The 17,495-nt window shown below is 43.5% G+C and overlaps 1 protein-coding gene across 3 annotated transcripts; it reads left to right on the top strand.

The window, feature by feature from the left end:
* The first annotated feature begins 17 nt into the window (after nt 1-17).
* Nucleotides 18-17,160, top strand: ern1 (endoplasmic reticulum to nucleus signaling 1). 3 transcript variants are annotated; one of them, XM_086132781.1, is made up of 22 exons: nt 18-371; nt 5,550-5,670; nt 7,151-7,184; nt 7,329-7,401; nt 7,522-7,594; nt 7,841-7,963; nt 8,241-8,342; nt 8,415-8,676; nt 9,530-9,608; nt 10,842-11,001; nt 11,077-11,192; nt 11,362-11,556; nt 12,470-12,734; nt 12,822-12,912; nt 12,979-13,168; nt 13,269-13,368; nt 13,456-13,655; nt 14,596-14,743; nt 14,836-14,963; nt 15,116-15,239; nt 15,780-15,847; nt 15,930-17,160. In XM_086132781.1, the coding sequence occupies exons 1-22, from the start codon at nt 297-299 to the stop codon at nt 16,362-16,364; spliced, it is 3,162 nt and encodes a 1,053-aa protein (XP_085988907.1). In that variant the 5' UTR covers nt 18-296; the 3' UTR covers nt 16,365-17,160. The 3 variants fall into 3 exon arrangements, with proteins under 3 accessions (XP_085988907.1, XP_085988909.1, XP_085988908.1); XM_086132783.1 differs by lacking the exon at nt 7,329-7,401 and having other exon boundaries at nt 19-371; nt 5,614-5,670; XM_086132782.1 differs by lacking the exon at nt 7,329-7,401 and having other exon boundaries at nt 348-371.
* Nucleotides 17,161-17,495: the final 335 nt, after the last annotated feature.

Genomic DNA, 17,495 nt, shown 5'->3' with positions numbered 1-17,495 from the left:
ATCTTCTCCGGGGGCTCTTCTCGTCTCCTATTGGTTGGTACCGCGACTTCGGACTCCCCTCTTCCATTCTCGTGGCACGTAGACCACGACGTCCCGCCCCTTTCCCCGGTTTCATTTCAGGAAGCAAAAAAAAAAAGCTAACTCGTCGCGTATGGTTTCAGCGCTGCCTGCCATAATGCCGTTTTTAGCTCTTGACCAAACATTTCACAACATTCGCGTCGGGAGCCAAATGACGTCTTGTATGGAGTGAACGGACGTCAAAGAGCAGTCGCCTCCTTTCGGCTTTCAGACCCCAAATGATGGACTGGACAGTGAGCACCCGGGCCCTGGTGTGGTGCATTTTGCTTTACTACGCGGCTCTGCCACTCCAGGTGAGAACCAGCTGACGTTTGAATTAACAGAGTCTCTCAATACAACATTGCTAATATTGTCTCGTAAGTGAAAAACGAATTCGTCAAAATGAATAGTGGTTATGAGCTTGTGAACAGAAGCTGATTAGCTGTGTAAACACACTGACATGAGGTAGGGAGCTGGACACAACCTGGCGAATAAACGTAAAATGGCGTAATGGATAACTTTGAAGTTATGTTTATTCATTAGTGACAGTGATGGTGATATGTTGTCTGCATCGCATGTTACATTGATACTTTTATGTCATTATAGGAATAGTACATCAAAGCAGCATGGGTTTTTGTAGCTTGATTCGATCCTCCACTCGGCCCAATAAACCTCAGTTCGGCTGTGACGTGAAAACGCTGTGGGGCACACCATGTATGATGGAGAGTAGAATACAAAGAAAACTTTCCATAGATGATACAGAAACACAAAGAGTAATCCATCTTTAGAGTTGAATTGTATCACAGCAGAGGAAGGAAGTATCAACATGACTTGATGTTTTTAGAGTACATCACACTTTCCCCAGGAAGTCACTGAACCCATCACATGTCACATCTCCATTTTATCTCAGTGGACTTCCGTTGGCTCTTGTTCTCACGTTGGTTAATTTGCAGATTTGATTTAACTAACATTTAACGAAGGGTTCAAATTCCCCGGGTTCAAATCTTGCCTTGGGCCCTACTGTGTGGAATTAACTTGTTCTTGTTGTGCAGGTTTTCTCCGGAAGCTTCCCCACACATTCCAAATCCCGTGCATTTTAGGGTCATTGAAAACTCTAAAGGCACCTAGACACCGCGTTTGGTTCGCATGGCGCTCCAATGTGGGGTTGGGCGTACGGACAATGGTCGCACCGCACGAGCTTGCAAATGTTTGGTGCTGGTTGCTAAGGAGGAAGTAGTCTGGTAGTGGGTCCACTGGTTTGGAGGTAAGGTATAGGCTGCTGGTCGTCAATTTAGACCGGTCACGATTTCAACAGAAAGCACCGACTTTGCCCATGTTAGAAGTAGAGGGAGAGGTTCAGTCGTAGCAAAAAAAAAAAAAATCCAATAGGTTCATCGTATTCTAACGACATGGCAAGACCTCTGGAAGGTTTCGCTCATCCGTGAGATTCAGCTTTTTCAGTTTGACAGCCTCAGGAGTTGCAATTCACCAGTGGTTGGATTGTTGACGCCCAAAAACAAACAACATTTTCTGCTGCATCCTGTTCTGACTGTAGAACTTTCCCCAAATATCTTGCTGTTAACGCTCAGGGATCACTCTGCTACTACCTCTCCTGTTGGATGCACAGAGATGTCACAGCGCCTGAATCTGTGGCATTTTTTAATTCAGGCACAACTGTTGCAACAAAACGTTTTCTTTTTCTTGTAAAAGAACCACCTTGTGTTGAGAATTTGAGTATTTTTGAAAAATAAAAATGACAGCTTTGTTGTAAAATTCACTCATAAAGTCATGCCCCCTTTTCTTGTAGTAGTACATCTTTATTGTTGTTCAATTACAAGCTGAAAGGGCATTAAAAAGGCATTTTATTCTTGCAACATTTTTCTCTGAAATCAAGATTTTATCCTTGTATAATTCTAAACTTATGTCTTCAAGTTAGAACCGAATTATTATTTTTTTGGTCTTATTCTTCCTTGGTATAGGATAGACGTGGATGTAACCAGCACACCTTGCGACGTTAGCTTAAATTATCTTGAGCGCACAAGTGAGTTTATCTCAGCAGATAAATAAACTGGCTTTCTAACATCTTTCTTATCATTGTGCCCTCCTCTCCTACCCAAATTAAACTCTTAATTTTTTTTCCCCCCTGTTAAAGAATGTGGCATTGACCAACTGCTCGGTTTCAAACCGTACATCTGTGCTCTCTGTGTTGTGCTCAATGACCACAGGTGCCTCAATGTTTTGTTTGTTGCCTCTTATAGGTCACCGTGTCCTTCTAGTTCAGTCACCCAGCACCAACACAGGCTGCTTTCGGTCACAAATAAATTGTGGTCTTGCGCTATCTTATCACAGCTGCAGATTGGGCTGTGCGTGTCCGTGTGTGGGTCCGACACGTGACCTGCGCTCCGCTGAAACACCGCCGTGCTTCTGATAAATACAAAAACGCGACCATGTTTGACATGTGCTTAAACTAAGATGTGGCGTAAATGTCAAATGCGATGGCTTGATGATGACATGCACGAAATCGAGACACAGATCATGTCGTTTTATGTTTGCTCATGCAAATGATTCCAGTGTTGTGTTAAGAAGTACCGGTAGTATGTTAAATGTCTGCCTTGCATCAGTGTCCGGTAGGAACTTGAAGAAAGGTAAACAACCGTGGGATGCGCTCATATTTGCACAGCCCCGAAGGAAAACAGACAATTAGTCCGTTCATATTACAGTTGCAGTGTTGCATTTCCCACCCCCGTTTTTGGCCCATATTTAGTTTTTCTGCAAACAGGCTATTTCTCCCAAGTCGTTTGCTGCGCTACGCTACCTTTGACAATCAGTTTTGCGATTTGCTTTGTGCCCCTATGACTCTCGCCCCAGTCATGGCCTGAAACGCACCACTTGGCCCTCCGTTCAGGATGCTTGGCGATGCAGCTGGTGCACAGCACAGTGACACTTCACCCTGCTGAGAACACAAACCAAAAGTGCTTGCGCTAAAGTCTGGCCCAGTTCCAGAGGGGAAACTGAAAATCTAGTTCGCTGAAGCCGCCCAGTTCTCCAATCTGATGAAATCCTGTTACACAACGAATTCATACCACGTTCAAATTGGAACAAAACTTGTTTCTGTATCATGACTAGTAACAAATGTCCTTAAATGTTTTATATTTTTGCCGTCGCTTGTAAAGTGAGGACACAGAATACTGCGAGCACAGTCCAGTGGGAGCGGTCACAGGTGCACAATATTGACAGGAATGCTTTTAAACAGGATGTGAGATTACAGACGGATCTTTCAGAGCAAAAAAGGCAATTTACAGGGCTCTCATTCCTGTTTGAATGTTTTTAAACTGACGTGCATGACGTCATTTAAAAAAATAAAATAATAATATTGTCGGGCGGCCAGGTGGTCGACTGGTTAGCATGTCGACCTCACAGTGCAGAGGTACCGGGTTTAATTCCATCTCCGGCCTCCCTGTGTGGAGTTTGCATTTTCTCCCCGGGCCTGCGTGGGTTTTCTCCGGGTACTCCGGTTTCCTCCCACATTCCAAAAACATGCATGGCAGGCTGATTGAACATTCTAAATTGTCCCTTGGTGAGAGAGTGAGCGTGGATGGTTGTTTGTCTGTGTGTGCCCTGCGATTGGCTGACAACCGGTTCAGGGTGTCCCCCGCCTACTGCCCGAAGACGGCTGGGATAGGCTCTAGTGAGGATTACCGGATCAAAACTTGGATGGATGGACAATAAATAAAAATAAAAATCCAGGTAATTAGAGCAATGGAACCCAAGAATTTTGACTCATGTGAACTGGTGGGCGCATTTGCACTCCATGACGGACTTTGCACCTCTTGGGGGGGTTTCTTTGTGTTCCTCTTAAGAGCTCTTGAAATCCGTCCGCCTCCGCCCTCTCCCACCCATCAAAAGTGGCTAAATGCTGAGATAAGTGTATTAGCAATTATAGATGGCTAATCTGCGTTGTATGCAAGGGGACAGTTCAAGGGGATTAGTGAGCGATTTTAATCAGCACCTGAGAGGTTCAGCGGAACATGGATCTCTGCTGCTCACTTGTTGGTGGTTTTAAGAATTAAGAAAACCTTTATTAGTCTCGCAATGGAGAAATTCCCAATTTACAGCATTAACAGGAAATTTTTTTTTGACAGTCTTGATACTTTTTCGTTTAGATGATAAAACTGGGCCTCCCATAGAGATCAGAAGAAAAATACATCGAAGAAAAGCGACAGTTAATAAATCCAGGAAAGCTTTGTTGTCAAAGTGCTGCATTTTTAGAATTCCATTGCAGCTGAATGCAGCAACTCCCCTCAACCATCATGCATTCGGGAGTCAGACAAGTCGTGCCCGTGGAATGAATCTTGAGTTGACTTGGGCTTAAGATACTTGTTTGCCTAGTAGCATATTTACTCAAGTTATTTTTAACTTTACTGTCACAAGATCAATAAATAATAGCAACACGTTTGTTGAATGTCTGTGTGGATTCTCGTGTCATCCAGGTTGTGGTAATCCACCAAAAGTTGGACTCTCCTTGTTTGTTGAATTTGTTGTGTTTGACAGATGCTATTATGCTATGGATAAGTCAAACTCATCTGGATGGCGCGTGCGTGGGGTGTCGGGTCACATGTTGCTTTTGTCTCCCCTAATCACATTGCATCTCTGTGAATCTGATGGCTTCAGGCAAAGTCCATATGAAGACAATGTCTAGAAAAATGTGGAAGGAAATTCCAAGAAAAATCATTTTGGAATAAAGGCCCGAATTTGTGTGTGTCTGTGTGTGTATGTTAATAAACATGATCAAATATTGTGTAAGCAGTTGTGGAAATCCCCACCCGCAGTTCTCCAAAATGTGTTTTCATTGCTCTAAAACACAATCGCTTGAGGAATGAATGACAAAATGCACATATAAGTTCGTTCACATTAATGGTAGAAGTTTTTAAATCATTACATTGGTCTCATTTTTTCATATCACAAAAACCTTTCATTTGACCGAGGTTGTGTCAACTTTTTGTGTACTTTGTGTACTGGACCGGACCATATTCGTTTTCATCTGTGTACTTGGTGCTACACTACACAAAGACGACTGAACGGTTTTCCCCCAAAATATTGTTACTGGTCTTGGTAAGACCAAGAAAATGATCAATACTTTTCTGGAACTGAATCACATATCAACAAGTTTTCAATTCTTGCTGTGTGAAATCTCCCTCGACAAATATTGGCCAGGTCATCAATCCTCACCGACGGGACTGGTGTGGAACATGAGTGATGAGCATCTTGGGACATTAGAACACATGTAGAAATTCTCCAAACTTCTACCATGCCGCTCTATTTATTTTACATAAGGGGCTGCATAAGTTGCTGATTCTCGTTTCACTTGTACCGCAGGAAATGTAGCATCAACACGTCCCGCTTTTGAAAGACGCTTCTGTAGCAGTTAATGACAATTGCCGATGTGATTTGGTTCCAGCTGTTAATGACCATAGTACTGATGTTTCTTGCAGGTGTTTTGTAACGCCAGCACGGTTTCGCTCCCTGAAAACTTGCTCTTTGTGTCCACCCTGGAAGGAAACCTGCATGCCGTCAGCAAGAAATCTGGGGCCATCAAATGGACGCTGAAAGAAGGTAAGAGGAGAAGTACAGGTGACTTTTTTTCTTGTTGTTGTTGTTATTTTCCAATTATAATCTACCAACCCCGAGGCAACTTGTCCTATGTTCGTACTTATCGGGATAAAACATGTGACTGGCCATGGATAGTCACCCTATGTGCAGCTTGAAAGTTAGGACCACGGATGAAGCCATCAGGAAAAATAGCGCAAAACATGACTTTGAATCCACGGGTCGTGTTTGAACTGACTCAATGTTTGGGAAAAAAAGTTTCCGGGATTACCGCAGCTGTTGTGTTTGGGCCTGCACTTGAGTAATGCCGCAAGGTCTTCTGTTGATTCTGGAAAGCGTGTAATGATTAACCGAGAGAGGGGCAAATAACGCCTGCAGTGAAGGTCAAAGTGGGCAAGGGCAAGCCAACATGGTGAAGGTTCTGCACTTTGCGGAGTCCCCGCACGCTTTGGACCTGCAATAGATAAGATAGACCTTGGGAGATAGATGTGTTGTTGTAGATTGTTCAACTCCATGTCGTTTTCTTTTTTTTCCCACATAATCCCGAGCATTAATAATCACAGTTCAGATGCCTCTGTCACATCATTTTTTTTTTCTTTCTGGCAGATCTCTTAAATTCTTTGTCTCGCGCTGTGCCAGTGATTCACGCCCATACGGTGTGTTCAAAATGAAATCCACACAACTCGTCAACTCACGATGGCAAATCCACTCACACGTGCACCGCACTCCTACCGCAACGCCGGGTGCGGGCTTCACACGGCGCGATGTCATGCAGGAAATCACGTCGTCGTTGTTGTTTATAAACGGCCTCCGCAATTACAGCCCATGGATACAGACATTTGTTTCACCAAACAGTTATTTACCACCCCCAGGTAACCCCCCCCCCCCCCCCCCCCCCAACACACACACACACTCGTTGACTCCATCAGGCATCGCTAAAGTATCAACACCATCTGGTCCACACCCCGTATGTTCACACTAGAAATGTGCGTTGGTCACTTTGTAATTCTTGTTGATTGTGTTTTAGAAGTCTTTTAACTCGTGTCACTTTTCGGGACAACAGGCACGGTGATTTGTCATTTTTAATCAACTTGCTTTAGAAGATTGGATCAATATGATGCCGTGGGATCTCCCAACATGATTACATGCTGGTTGAACAACTTGACTTTCAAGACAGTGTTTGCCGTCGAGGTAAACGTACAAACCCTGAGGAGATACAGAACAAAGCAAAAGACACTGGGAGTTAATCCTTGCATTTTAAGGCGATGGACTTTGGAGATTTCATTTTATCATAAGGTTTCTATATGCCTATGAAAAGCCCTCTGTGTTCTATCGAGAAATTTCAGGGTCATTGGAGCTCATTGGCGTTTGTTGGGCCTGAATATTCTTGCTCTCCAACTCCTGGTCACACAGTCAGTTGTGCTCATTTATGCTTTTGTCAGTCTTGACTGGCAACTTCAACATTTGTCATTTTCTGTCCTTACAGATCCAGTTCTTCAAGTCCCCACGCATGTTGCAGAGTACGTAATTTACGTGAACAATGGTTCAACGTATTTATAACATTTGGACTTCCTTTAATGTAGCTTTCAGTAGTTGCTCTGAATTATACTTGTCATTCGGGTAATGGCACTGTTTTGTTTTGGTTTTTTCCTTGTTCCTTCCAGGCCAGCCTTTCTGCCTGATCCCAACGATGGCAGTCTGTATTCTCTGGGTGGAAAGAACAATGAAGGCCTGACAGTAAGAGGAAATGACTTTAGCACAAATAGTGTGCTCTCACTTCTCTCTCACTCTCGTATGTTATTATAAAATAACGAGGCATTCCTGTTCGCTAATGTTTGTTTGTTTGTTCTCAAACAGAAATTACCATTCACTATTCCTGAGTTGGTGCAAGCGTCTCCCTGCCGCAGTTCAGATGGAATCCTTTACATGGGTAAGGCTGATTATAGAATCTTTCTCTTCACCCCCATACTCTGTGTCTATTAAAAAGTACAATACATGAAAAATAAAGGAGGAAAATCGAAGTATCTAAAAATATCCAGTAGGTGCAGATCTAGTGTCAATACGATCTATTATAATGCCCATCAATCCTTAATCGGTCAAACGTTTTTCATCACTTGGCAGCATTACCACGTGAATGGTCACTGGCAAATTGTTTTGTGTGCGTGTGTGTGTGTAGGTAAGAAGCAGGACCTCTGGCACGTGGTGGACCTGCTGACTGGTGAGAAGCAGCAGACGCTGACTTCGTCCTTTGCCGACATGCTGTGCCCTTCCTCCTCTCTCCTCTATCTGGGGCGCACAGGTGAAAAGAACAAACACATTTTCTCTCATGCTTTTGAACATGCAACTTTAAATGCCCCTTCAAGATGTTACATCACAAGAAGAGAAAATGGCTTAGTAATGATATTTGAGTGTTTGACACATGACACCACCTATTCAGAATCAAGTTTCACTTTTCTATCCACTTGTATGCATTGACACCCTGAAATAGATCGTGGGCACTTTCCGCCAACCCATTCCTGATGTTACATAAGCAAAACAATGCATTTACTGTCTCATGGCTTGTGTCCCTGTTGTAGAATATACCATCACCATGTATGACACCAAAAGCCGAGAACTGCAGTGGAATGCAACTTATTCGGACTACGCCTCCACTCTTCCCGATGATGACACCAAATACAGTAAGTCACCTAGCTGCCTTCGCTCTGTCGTGACTTTATCTGATGCGAATCCGCTCCCCGGTGACCCCGCAGAGATGGCCCATTTTGTGTCGAACGGCGACGGCCTGGTGGTGACGGTGGACAGCGAATCTGGTGACGTCCAGTGGGTCCAAAACTACAACTCGCCTGTCGTGGCCATGTACATCTGGCAGCGTGAGGGGCTTCGCAAAGTCGTCCACACCAACGTGGCCGTGGAAACCCTGCGCTATCTTACGTTCATGTCCGGAGAGATGGGCCGTATCACCCAGTGGAAGTACCCCTTTCCGAAGGAGAAGAAGACAGACAATAAGTTAATGTAAGCAAACTGAGTCCACTCTGTATGCTCTTTCTTTGCTGTCACAAATTTTGGAATCCTCTTTACGCGGTCATCACGTGCATAGGGACAAATGCCCTCGTGGCCATCTGCATTGACATAGGTCATGTTTTGTTCTTGCTTCACCCCCAAAATTGTTTACGTTGAATCAACAGCAACTCAACTCAATTTTATTTGAAGAACACTTCAGTTGAAATACAGTGAAGCACATCAATACAAAGTACACGTAAAACATAAAAACAATTTAAATGGAGAGCGGCCAGAATAGGATTTACATGCTTCCTCTTCAGCATTCCAGTTAAAGTAAGAGCAGCTGAGATTTGATCCAGATGGAGACGTTTGACGGAGGGTTGGCTGACTCAAAAAAAAATAAAGTGCATTACAGTAAATCATACAGCCAAGATGTGATGAAGGCAATGCATTACGGTACAGCAGGCAAGTTGTGCGCTCCATTTTGGCTCAATTACTTGATGATTCAATTCAACACAGTTGACTGAAATTTCTCATGCCCATCCCTAGTGCGGAGTGTGGAGTATCCCAGTAGCAATACATAATTGTTTAACTCTGCAGTAGATTATTCCCCCCCCAATGATTATTTTTGTATTGGGTTCACAGCTGGTCTTGTTTGTTTCAAACATGAAAACCAGTACTTTCAGTTGTTGGTTTTCAGTTTCGGAAAGCACAGAATGTTCGTTTTCATTTTCAGTCTGGAGCTCATTTCCCTTAATCCGGTTGTACACATGATTAATCACGAGAGAATGTGGTGCCAGATATACATATCAAATATATATAAATATATATATAATTTTATTGTTTTTTATTTGAACTGTTTCAGGTCCACTTTGTATGTGGGTAAATATTCCACCAGCCTCTATGCGTCTCCCTCTCTGGTGCACGATGGAGTCACGGTGGTGGTGAGTGACTCTTGTGTTGTTAACGCTCCTGAATATTAAGACATGAACATATTACATGTACATGCATATTCATGTTTAGTTTCCCAAGGACTAGCATCAGTTTTTATTCATGTACTGATAGAAAAAAAAATATTGGAGCGCTTTATTGTATTGTTCGGATTCCCATGACAGGAAAACATTTCTGGATTCCTTAACTCATTCAATCCCCATTATGTATAAATACGTCTTGAGAACCCGCTACAGCTTGCTACCCATGACATATTTATACGTCATTTCCTTTATTTTGCACCATAGTGTGCAGAAGGGTCTGAGACAGCCTCTGATTAAGTATCAGGGTTGTCTGCATTGTAAGTCATTTAAAATCTGTCCAGACTTGTGTCTGGTAGAGTAGCGTTTAATTAGTAGAGGGTGCATTTGAACCAGTAGCGATGGAGAAATCAAAACAATTATATGCAACCTGTGAGGATTGCTTTTGGGGAAGAAAATCTTCCACCATGACTTGGGGCGGAATTTTTGGAAGTATCAAGTTGCTTTCGTCCGCGCAAAAGTAAGAAGCAGCCATCAAAAGAGGCTCCGTGTGCATGAACATCGTCTGGCTCATGCAAAAGCCACACCGCAGCGAAAGTGCCTTTGCAAGAGCAAGTGATGTGAAACCAGAATGCGGTGTAAGACATGTTGTGTGACCTCATATTAGGGCAATTGCTTCATTTTGTATCACACACAAAAACAAATATGCAGAAATTGCAGGGTGAAGGGGACACGCGCATGCGAGCGCACAAAATTGCTGGGGTGGAGGGGACACATGTGCACGTACAGTTCACTTAATCATGCAAACATAGACGTACACATAGGGACTGAACTCATTGTTTCACTTCTGTTCCTAGTTCATTTAATCAGTTCAATAGAGTGCAGATAAATAGTTTTGCTGTCAATTGTGTATGTTGTTTTGTAGAAGGAAAGTCTTATTTAGATGTTTGAGCAAAAAATAGTGGTGCCATACTTGAAATGCATGCTTTTGCAAAAAAGGTCCCTTTTTCCGTTTTTTTCTTCCGAATAATGACATGTAGCCATTTTCTCATGATTGATTTCAAAAGATAGAAACAGCCTTTCTCATCTTTCTCTCAGCAGGGTTATATCACAATAGAACACAGTAGTCTGTGGGCCTTTCAAATCAGTCAAAATCCAGTAAAATGGGTGGGATTGAATGCGTTAAATATTTGTTTGCATGTGCAGCCTCGGGGAAGCACCTTCCCAATGCTGGAGGGTCCAGACAGGCAGGAGACGGACGAGGACGAAGAGTGTGTCATTACGCCGAGCACCAGTGTTAAGTTCAACTCTGCGCTGCGCGGGCGCAACCGCATTAACTACATGCGTAACTACCTGCTGCTCATCGGTACGATAGATGACTTTATACATTTAGCAAAAAGCATACTGTTTGCCATTTCAAACATGAAAGACTCATTTTTAGGTCATCACGAGACACCTCCTGAAGCTCACAACAAGATCCTGGAAAGATTCCCTGATAGCTTTCCTCGTAACCAGGCCAACGTCATTCCACCGAGTAGTAACAAGAAAGCTGAGGAGGTGAGTGAACGTGTGTGCGTGCGTGCGTGCGTGCGTGCGCGCCACTTTTTTTTTTCCCTTTTTTTTGGGCGGGGGGGATTTCACTGTATTGTGTAAATGTGTACCAAATGCTATGGTCCTAAAGGATAAATAATTGTTTTTTACGCAACTTGCTGTCTTCATTTTGTAGAATGTGAAAAATGTTGTCATGGAGGACATTCCGCCTTCCGCTATGCCTGAAATGTCAATCCAAGAACCCGGGCTTGGTGGTCGCACTGTTCGTCCGGAAGCCTCTGTGGACTCCATGCTGAAAGACATGGCCACCATTATCTTTTCCACTTTCCTCCTGGCGGGTTGGGTGGCCTTTGTGATCACGTACCCCAAGGCAAGTAATATACGAGTATCTCCATCTAGACAAATAAATACAGTGGCACATCTACTTACGAAATGAATTGGTTCCGGAAGAAATTTCTTAACTACAACATTTTGTAAGTAGAGACGCATTTTCTATGTAAATGCCCCAATCCGTTCCAAGCCCCCCAAAATTCAGACATAAATGTTTTCTAAAGCATAAGAATGCATTAAAATTCGATTTTTGCACAATAAATGAGAGTTGTGCATAACGTAAAAAACAAACAAAGAATAAAAATGACGGTCATTTGACTTTTAACTGCGTCCTCATCATTTTTTGCCCTCTTTAGTTCATGTTCTCTCTCAGAAGTGGTTTTTGCCTGGCGTTTTGTAAAGAACTGAGCAAAGGAAGTCTGCTTTTGTCGGCTTTTAAGAATCCTTCAAAAATGTCCAAGGCAAATATCAACAGAGTGAGCGATCGCCTGACTAGTGAACACTTTTTGATGGGATTCACATTTACGTAAAACTATCGGAACACCTCATGGCCTGAGAGGCGAATGACAAGGACGCTGCAAAAACACACATCTATCTATCGACACAGACACATACGGTAGAGGTCCCTCTTGGCCAATGGGATGCCAGGATGATGCTCGGAATAGCCAATGGCAGAGTCGCGATAAGTATGTTGCGCTCAGAAAACTCGCTTTACCTTTCGTATCTTGAAATTTTGCAACTAGAGGCAATATTTTCCTGTTAAGGCGTTTTGTAACTTGAAAATCTCGTGTGAAAAGACATTCGTAAGTAGAGATACCACTGTACCTCCAACGTGTGTGTTCTATAGCTCATACTCGTACACAAGTCTGCAGCTGCTCTGGATTGCCTTTAAATGAAAACAAGAACTATGTTGAAGTGGTGTGTCGGATATTTTATGTCCTCTTTTGTTGCAGAGTGTCCACAAGCAGCAGCAGCTGCAGCACCAGGAGTTCCAACGACGGATGGCTGAACGATTGGAGATGCTGCAGAGGCAGCAGCCTTTCCCCGCTGCGGACATGTCGCTTCCTCTGGTCCCGGACAGCGACTACCTGGAAGTGGCTCACACTCGCTCGGAATGCTCGGACCACAGCAGCCCAAACGTCACCCCGCGTGCCTCCAACCACTCCAATCTCTCCGTTTCCGAGCTGGGCAGCTCTGCCAATGAACATGAGGATGGAGGTGAAGTCAAGAGGCCATTAACACTCATTGCTTGTGTGTGTCTGTAGAAAAGACCCTTTTGACCATTTGCTCTTTTTGTCGCATTAGAGGACGAGTCCAACATTGTCAGAGTGGGCAACATCAAGTTCCATCCCAAACAGGTGTTGGGTCATGGTGCTGAGGGCACCATTGTATACAAGTAAGTATGAAAATGACAGGATATTGTTGTTTGGGTGGCCTATACAACCCATCTAACATCCACCAGGGGTCAGTTTGACAACCGTCCGGTGGCGGTGAAAAGAATTCTCCCGGAGTGCTTCAGCTTTGCAGACCGGGAAGTTCAGCTGCTGCGGGAGTCGGACGAGCACCCGAACGTCATTCGGTACTTCTGCACCGAGAGGGACCGCCAGTTCCAGTACATTGCCACCGAGCTATGTGCTGCCTCTCTTCAAGAGGTTTCACAAACATTCATTCTAATATTTATTTTGGACATTAAAGTTTTTTTTTAATGTATGAAGCTATGTTCTAAGGATAACTCTTTTTGGGTTTGTCTAGTATGTGGAGATGAGAGATTTTGACCGTCATGGACTGGAGCCGGTTATGCTGCTGCAACAGGCCATATCGGGACTGGCTCATCTGCACTCCCTCAACATAGGTAATTGTTTTAAAATGGTTGTTCTGCATTAGCGACTGCATTACACTGTTAATCCATACCCACCTCAACTTTGATCTCCCCCTGCAGTCCACAGAGACCTGAAACCTCACAATATCTTAGTGTCCATGCCCAACGCCCATGGTCGGGTCCGGGCCATGATCTCAGACTTTGGCTTGTGCAAGAAATTAGCAGCAGGCCGCCACAGTTTCAGCAGAAGGTCCGGCGTGCCGGGGACGGAGGGCTGGATCGCTCCCGAGGTTCTCAGCGAGGACTGCAAAGACAACCCGGTGAGTTCAAATAATCAGTTTCGGGCCTGAAAAAAAACATTTCGGTCTACCTCTAGCGTACAATATAATCGTTATGTATTCTTAGCTTTACCTTGCCCCAAATGACATATCCTGCCATTTTTTTGCTGCTTTATAATAAATTTACAGGATAAATGGTACACATTCTTGAATGTTACATGAAGCACTATTTATTTGAATTATTTGCTCTTTACTGCATTCCTTAAAAAGTGATTTTACAACCATATATTTCAATGGGGGCGGCTGGTTCGCACGTCAGCCTCACGGTACAGAGGTGCAGAGTTTGCATGTTCTCCCTGAGCCTGCTTGGGTTTTCTTCGGGTACTCCGGTTTCCACCCACCTTCCAAGAACATGCATGGCATGTCAATGGATCATTCTAAATTGGCCCTAGGTGTGACTGTAACCACGGATTGTTGTTCATCTATATGTGCTCTGCCATTGGCATTGGCAACCTGTTCAAGGTGTACCCCACCTACGGCCTGAAGACAGCTGGGATAGGCTCCTGAAAATGGGCATCAGAAAATGGATGGATGGATATTTTAATGGCATTTGTTTGGCCAATGGATATTTGTGCTTTGTTTTATTTTATTAATCGTTTATTCTTTTAATCAGGTGGTCAATATAAAATACGCTTTATAAATAAATGGAGAAAATTGCCATTAAAGTTAATTTCATTTTAAGGTAAAATTTTTTTTGGAGGATACACTGTATATTATCAGGATATAAAATAACCATTTAGGAAATCACATTTTGTCCAAATTCCACAGCTCTTATTTGAAGTGTCATGGCAGATATGCATCATATGTATTATTTGAATGGGGTAGGGGGGACTGGCGCATGCACGAATGAATTGAGGCACGGTTAAATAAGTGTGAAGAGTTGAAATTCACTTCAGATGTTTTTTCCCCTCTCGTTTTTAAGACGTGCACTGTTGATATCTTCTCTGCTGGATGCGTCTTCTACTACGTGGTATCTCAAGGTAGCCATCCTTTCGGCAAGTCACTGCAAAGGCAAGCCAACATCCTTCTGGGAACATACAGCCTAGATCATCTGCAGACCGACAAACATGGTGAGGTCTAAACCGAAATGTTGGGTTCGTAGCAAGGCTTTGTGGAGATTTGTGAGCACCTCATCATGGCCTGTGCCATTTTCTTGAACCAGGAGACATTGTAGCCCGAAACCTGATAGAGCAGATGCTGAGCATGGATCCTCATCTCAGGCCCTCGGCCGAGTGTGTTCTCAAACACCCTTTCTTCTGGAGCCTGGAGAAGGAACTGCAGTTCTTCCAGGTCTGTCTTTTTTGCTTACGATAGTCAAAGTTGCTAACAAATTAATGAGACAAATTTTACAGGAGTGCAGATAATGTAAATGCTCGGCGTGGATTAAAGTACAGAGCGGGCCGAGCCGTACAATATAGTAGTGCGTTTGTTGCCGCTTGCAGGATGTGAGTGACAGAATCGAGAAGGAGCCGCTGGGCGGAGTGATTGTGAGACAGCTGGAGCGAGGAGGGCGGGCTGTGGTCAAGAGTGACTGGAGGGAACACATCACCGTGCCGCTGCAAACGGGTAGGACACAAGTTTCCAATGCAAACACTATCTTCTCGTAAGAATGAGCGATTAAGCCATTTGGTTAGTTAAGTTGAGTTTATTGCTACGGGTGAGATCAGATGTTTAAAAATGTCGAATGAGCCATGGCTAATGGCTCATTTGATGTTGAATATTTAAGATGATAATTCATGAAGGATCAAAATGATAATACTTCCTATAATTTCTGTGGAAGTTGGTTTAAATTAATAAAAAATAACAACATCTGATGCAAAGCTTTTTGGGCATCAGGGGAAATCAAATTTCAAAAGGGGGGGGGCCCAAACTTGTTACCTAAATGTCATGTGTTTATTCTATAAGTCAAGGGGGGAAAAAAATTGAATAAAATTGTATCTTTGTGAAATTCTTACAATTATTTGTTTTGTCATTAAAGCACTCTTCTACAGCATTGTCCTCTGTGGCATTTTGCATTGTGTGTTAGTATTAAGCGAGCAGAATTTGCTAGGCTACGTTATTATTATTTTTTTTTTTAACTCAATGCGCAATTCTCATTGCTTCCAGACCTGAGAAAGTTCCGGTCCTACAAAGGCAGCTCAGTCAGAGACCTCCTCCGTGCAATGAGGAACAAAGTAAGAGTGTGCTCTCCTTATTTGTGTGCACTGCTCAATGACCGGAGCATTTGAAAGCCTGAGACTTGCGTTGTTTGAACAGAAACATCATTACCGAGAGTTACCTGCCGAGGTCCAGGAGACACTGGGCTCCATCCCTGATGACTTTGTTTCCTACTTCACGTCTCGTTTCCCCCACCTGCTAATGCACACATATCTGGCCATGCGGACCTGCGCTACAGAGAGGTTCTTCCTGCCTTACTATTCCAAAATGGCAAAAGTGGACCATCCGCCACAAAGCCAACCATCGTCAACAGACATGTTACAACCACAAGAATCCACACATGCGTCACAAGTGGATGCGCAGGATGGACATGGCCCCGAAGGACCACACGAACCCGCTGCTTTTTTAGACCCGCCAGTCGAGTCTGCGGAAGCATCACCGTCAGACCTGGACTGGCACACGCTTACATCGGAACCCCTGACATCTCATCTCCGGTTAAACGGGTCCAGCTTGTCAGACGGTGGAGCAGCGTGAACGCAGTCATCCACATCTCGTACAAAATTGGGGAGTTTCGCCTTAAAGAGTCGTGGGCCAGTTGCGAAGTTTTGTGCCGGTGAGGACCAGGCCTGCAGTGCCTGGGAGACGCTTGGCCAGAACAGCTGCTGCACCGTGAATCAAATAAGTGCCTTCTGGGTTAAATGCAAAAGAACTATTCGCAAGTTTGACAACTAAAAAAGGTTGTTTGACTTTGTGTCATGCTGAACAGATTTTTTTCCCTTTTTTTTTTTTTTTTAAATATCAAGTCCAAAAATAGTATTTGTCTTTAAAATGTCCAGCCTTCTATTGTAGGAATTGTTGATGATTATTGTTGAACATGTGGGGTCTTTTATTGTGCAATGTTGTATTTTGCAGTACGTTTGTACACTACCCAGATATTGTATGAATATTTTTATAGATTTGATCCATGTGGCAAATGTGCCTTTTCAAAACAAAACAAAAAGTAATAACTCAACAGAAGAAAAACAAGGTGCCCATGTGCTCTTTAGCGCCAGATGGTTCTAATTGACCATTGTAAATCTGCTTGGTAATGCTGCTAGCGCTTCTCTTTCGTCAGTCACAACTGTTGTGCGGATGTGCTACATGTGGACCGTCTTCTGAGGTTTTCAGGACCGGAATACTGCAGGTAATTTTTAAAAAATGATGTTATTATCTATTCAACTATGACTTTTAAGGTCAGTCTGCAGAACGCTCGTGCTTCGGAGCGTTCCACACGTGTTAAAGTGAAGTTGATAACTTGCACATTAAATTCTATTTTGTTTTTTTACTGAAATTGACTGCGTTGGCTCCCAGCATACTGTTTAAACTGGTTGAATAGTCCTTGGTGATGGAGTGGTTCACCCACCGGACACTTGCTGCGTTGGTTCTGTTCCAACTCAGTGAGTGAGTCAGAGATCTCCAAGGTGCTGTCTGCCTTTTTTTCCCCCGAAGTCAGTGACACTTAACAGGATAAGCAGATAGCGGAAAGTGGATGGAAACATTCTGAGTAAATGTCATAACTTCTCTACACTGCACAGTTTATTCGTAAGTTTTAGCTCCTCACACTATATTGGTGGATGGAATTTGAGCATGTCTGGCATCTGTTCGAAACACAAAGAAATTGTAAAA

This window comes from Hippocampus guttulatus, chromosome 16 (genome assembly GCF_054856545.1).
Source record: "Hippocampus guttulatus isolate MCC_2025c chromosome 16, RoL_Hgut_1.0, whole genome shotgun sequence".
In the NCBI taxonomy this organism is placed as follows: Eukaryota; Metazoa; Chordata; class Actinopteri; order Syngnathiformes; family Syngnathidae; genus Hippocampus; species Hippocampus guttulatus.
This window is presented reverse-complemented; position numbering and strand designations above follow the sequence as displayed.

What these genes read in the sequence shown, in the direction of transcription:
- ern1 (XM_086132781.1), top strand. Translation starts at nt 297, where the DNA reads ATGATGGACTGGACAGTGAGCACCCGGGCCCTGGTGTGGTGCATTTTG. An exon ending in ACGCGGCTCTGCCACTCCAG is followed by an intron (nt 372 to 5,549) that starts GTGAGAACCAGC and finishes TGTTTCTTGCAG; the next exon opens with GTGTTTTGTAACGCCAGCAC. An exon ending in AAGACAGACAATAAGTTAAT is followed by an intron (nt 8,677 to 9,529) that starts GTAAGCAAACTG and finishes GAACTGTTTCAG; the next exon opens with GTCCACTTTGTATGTGGGTA.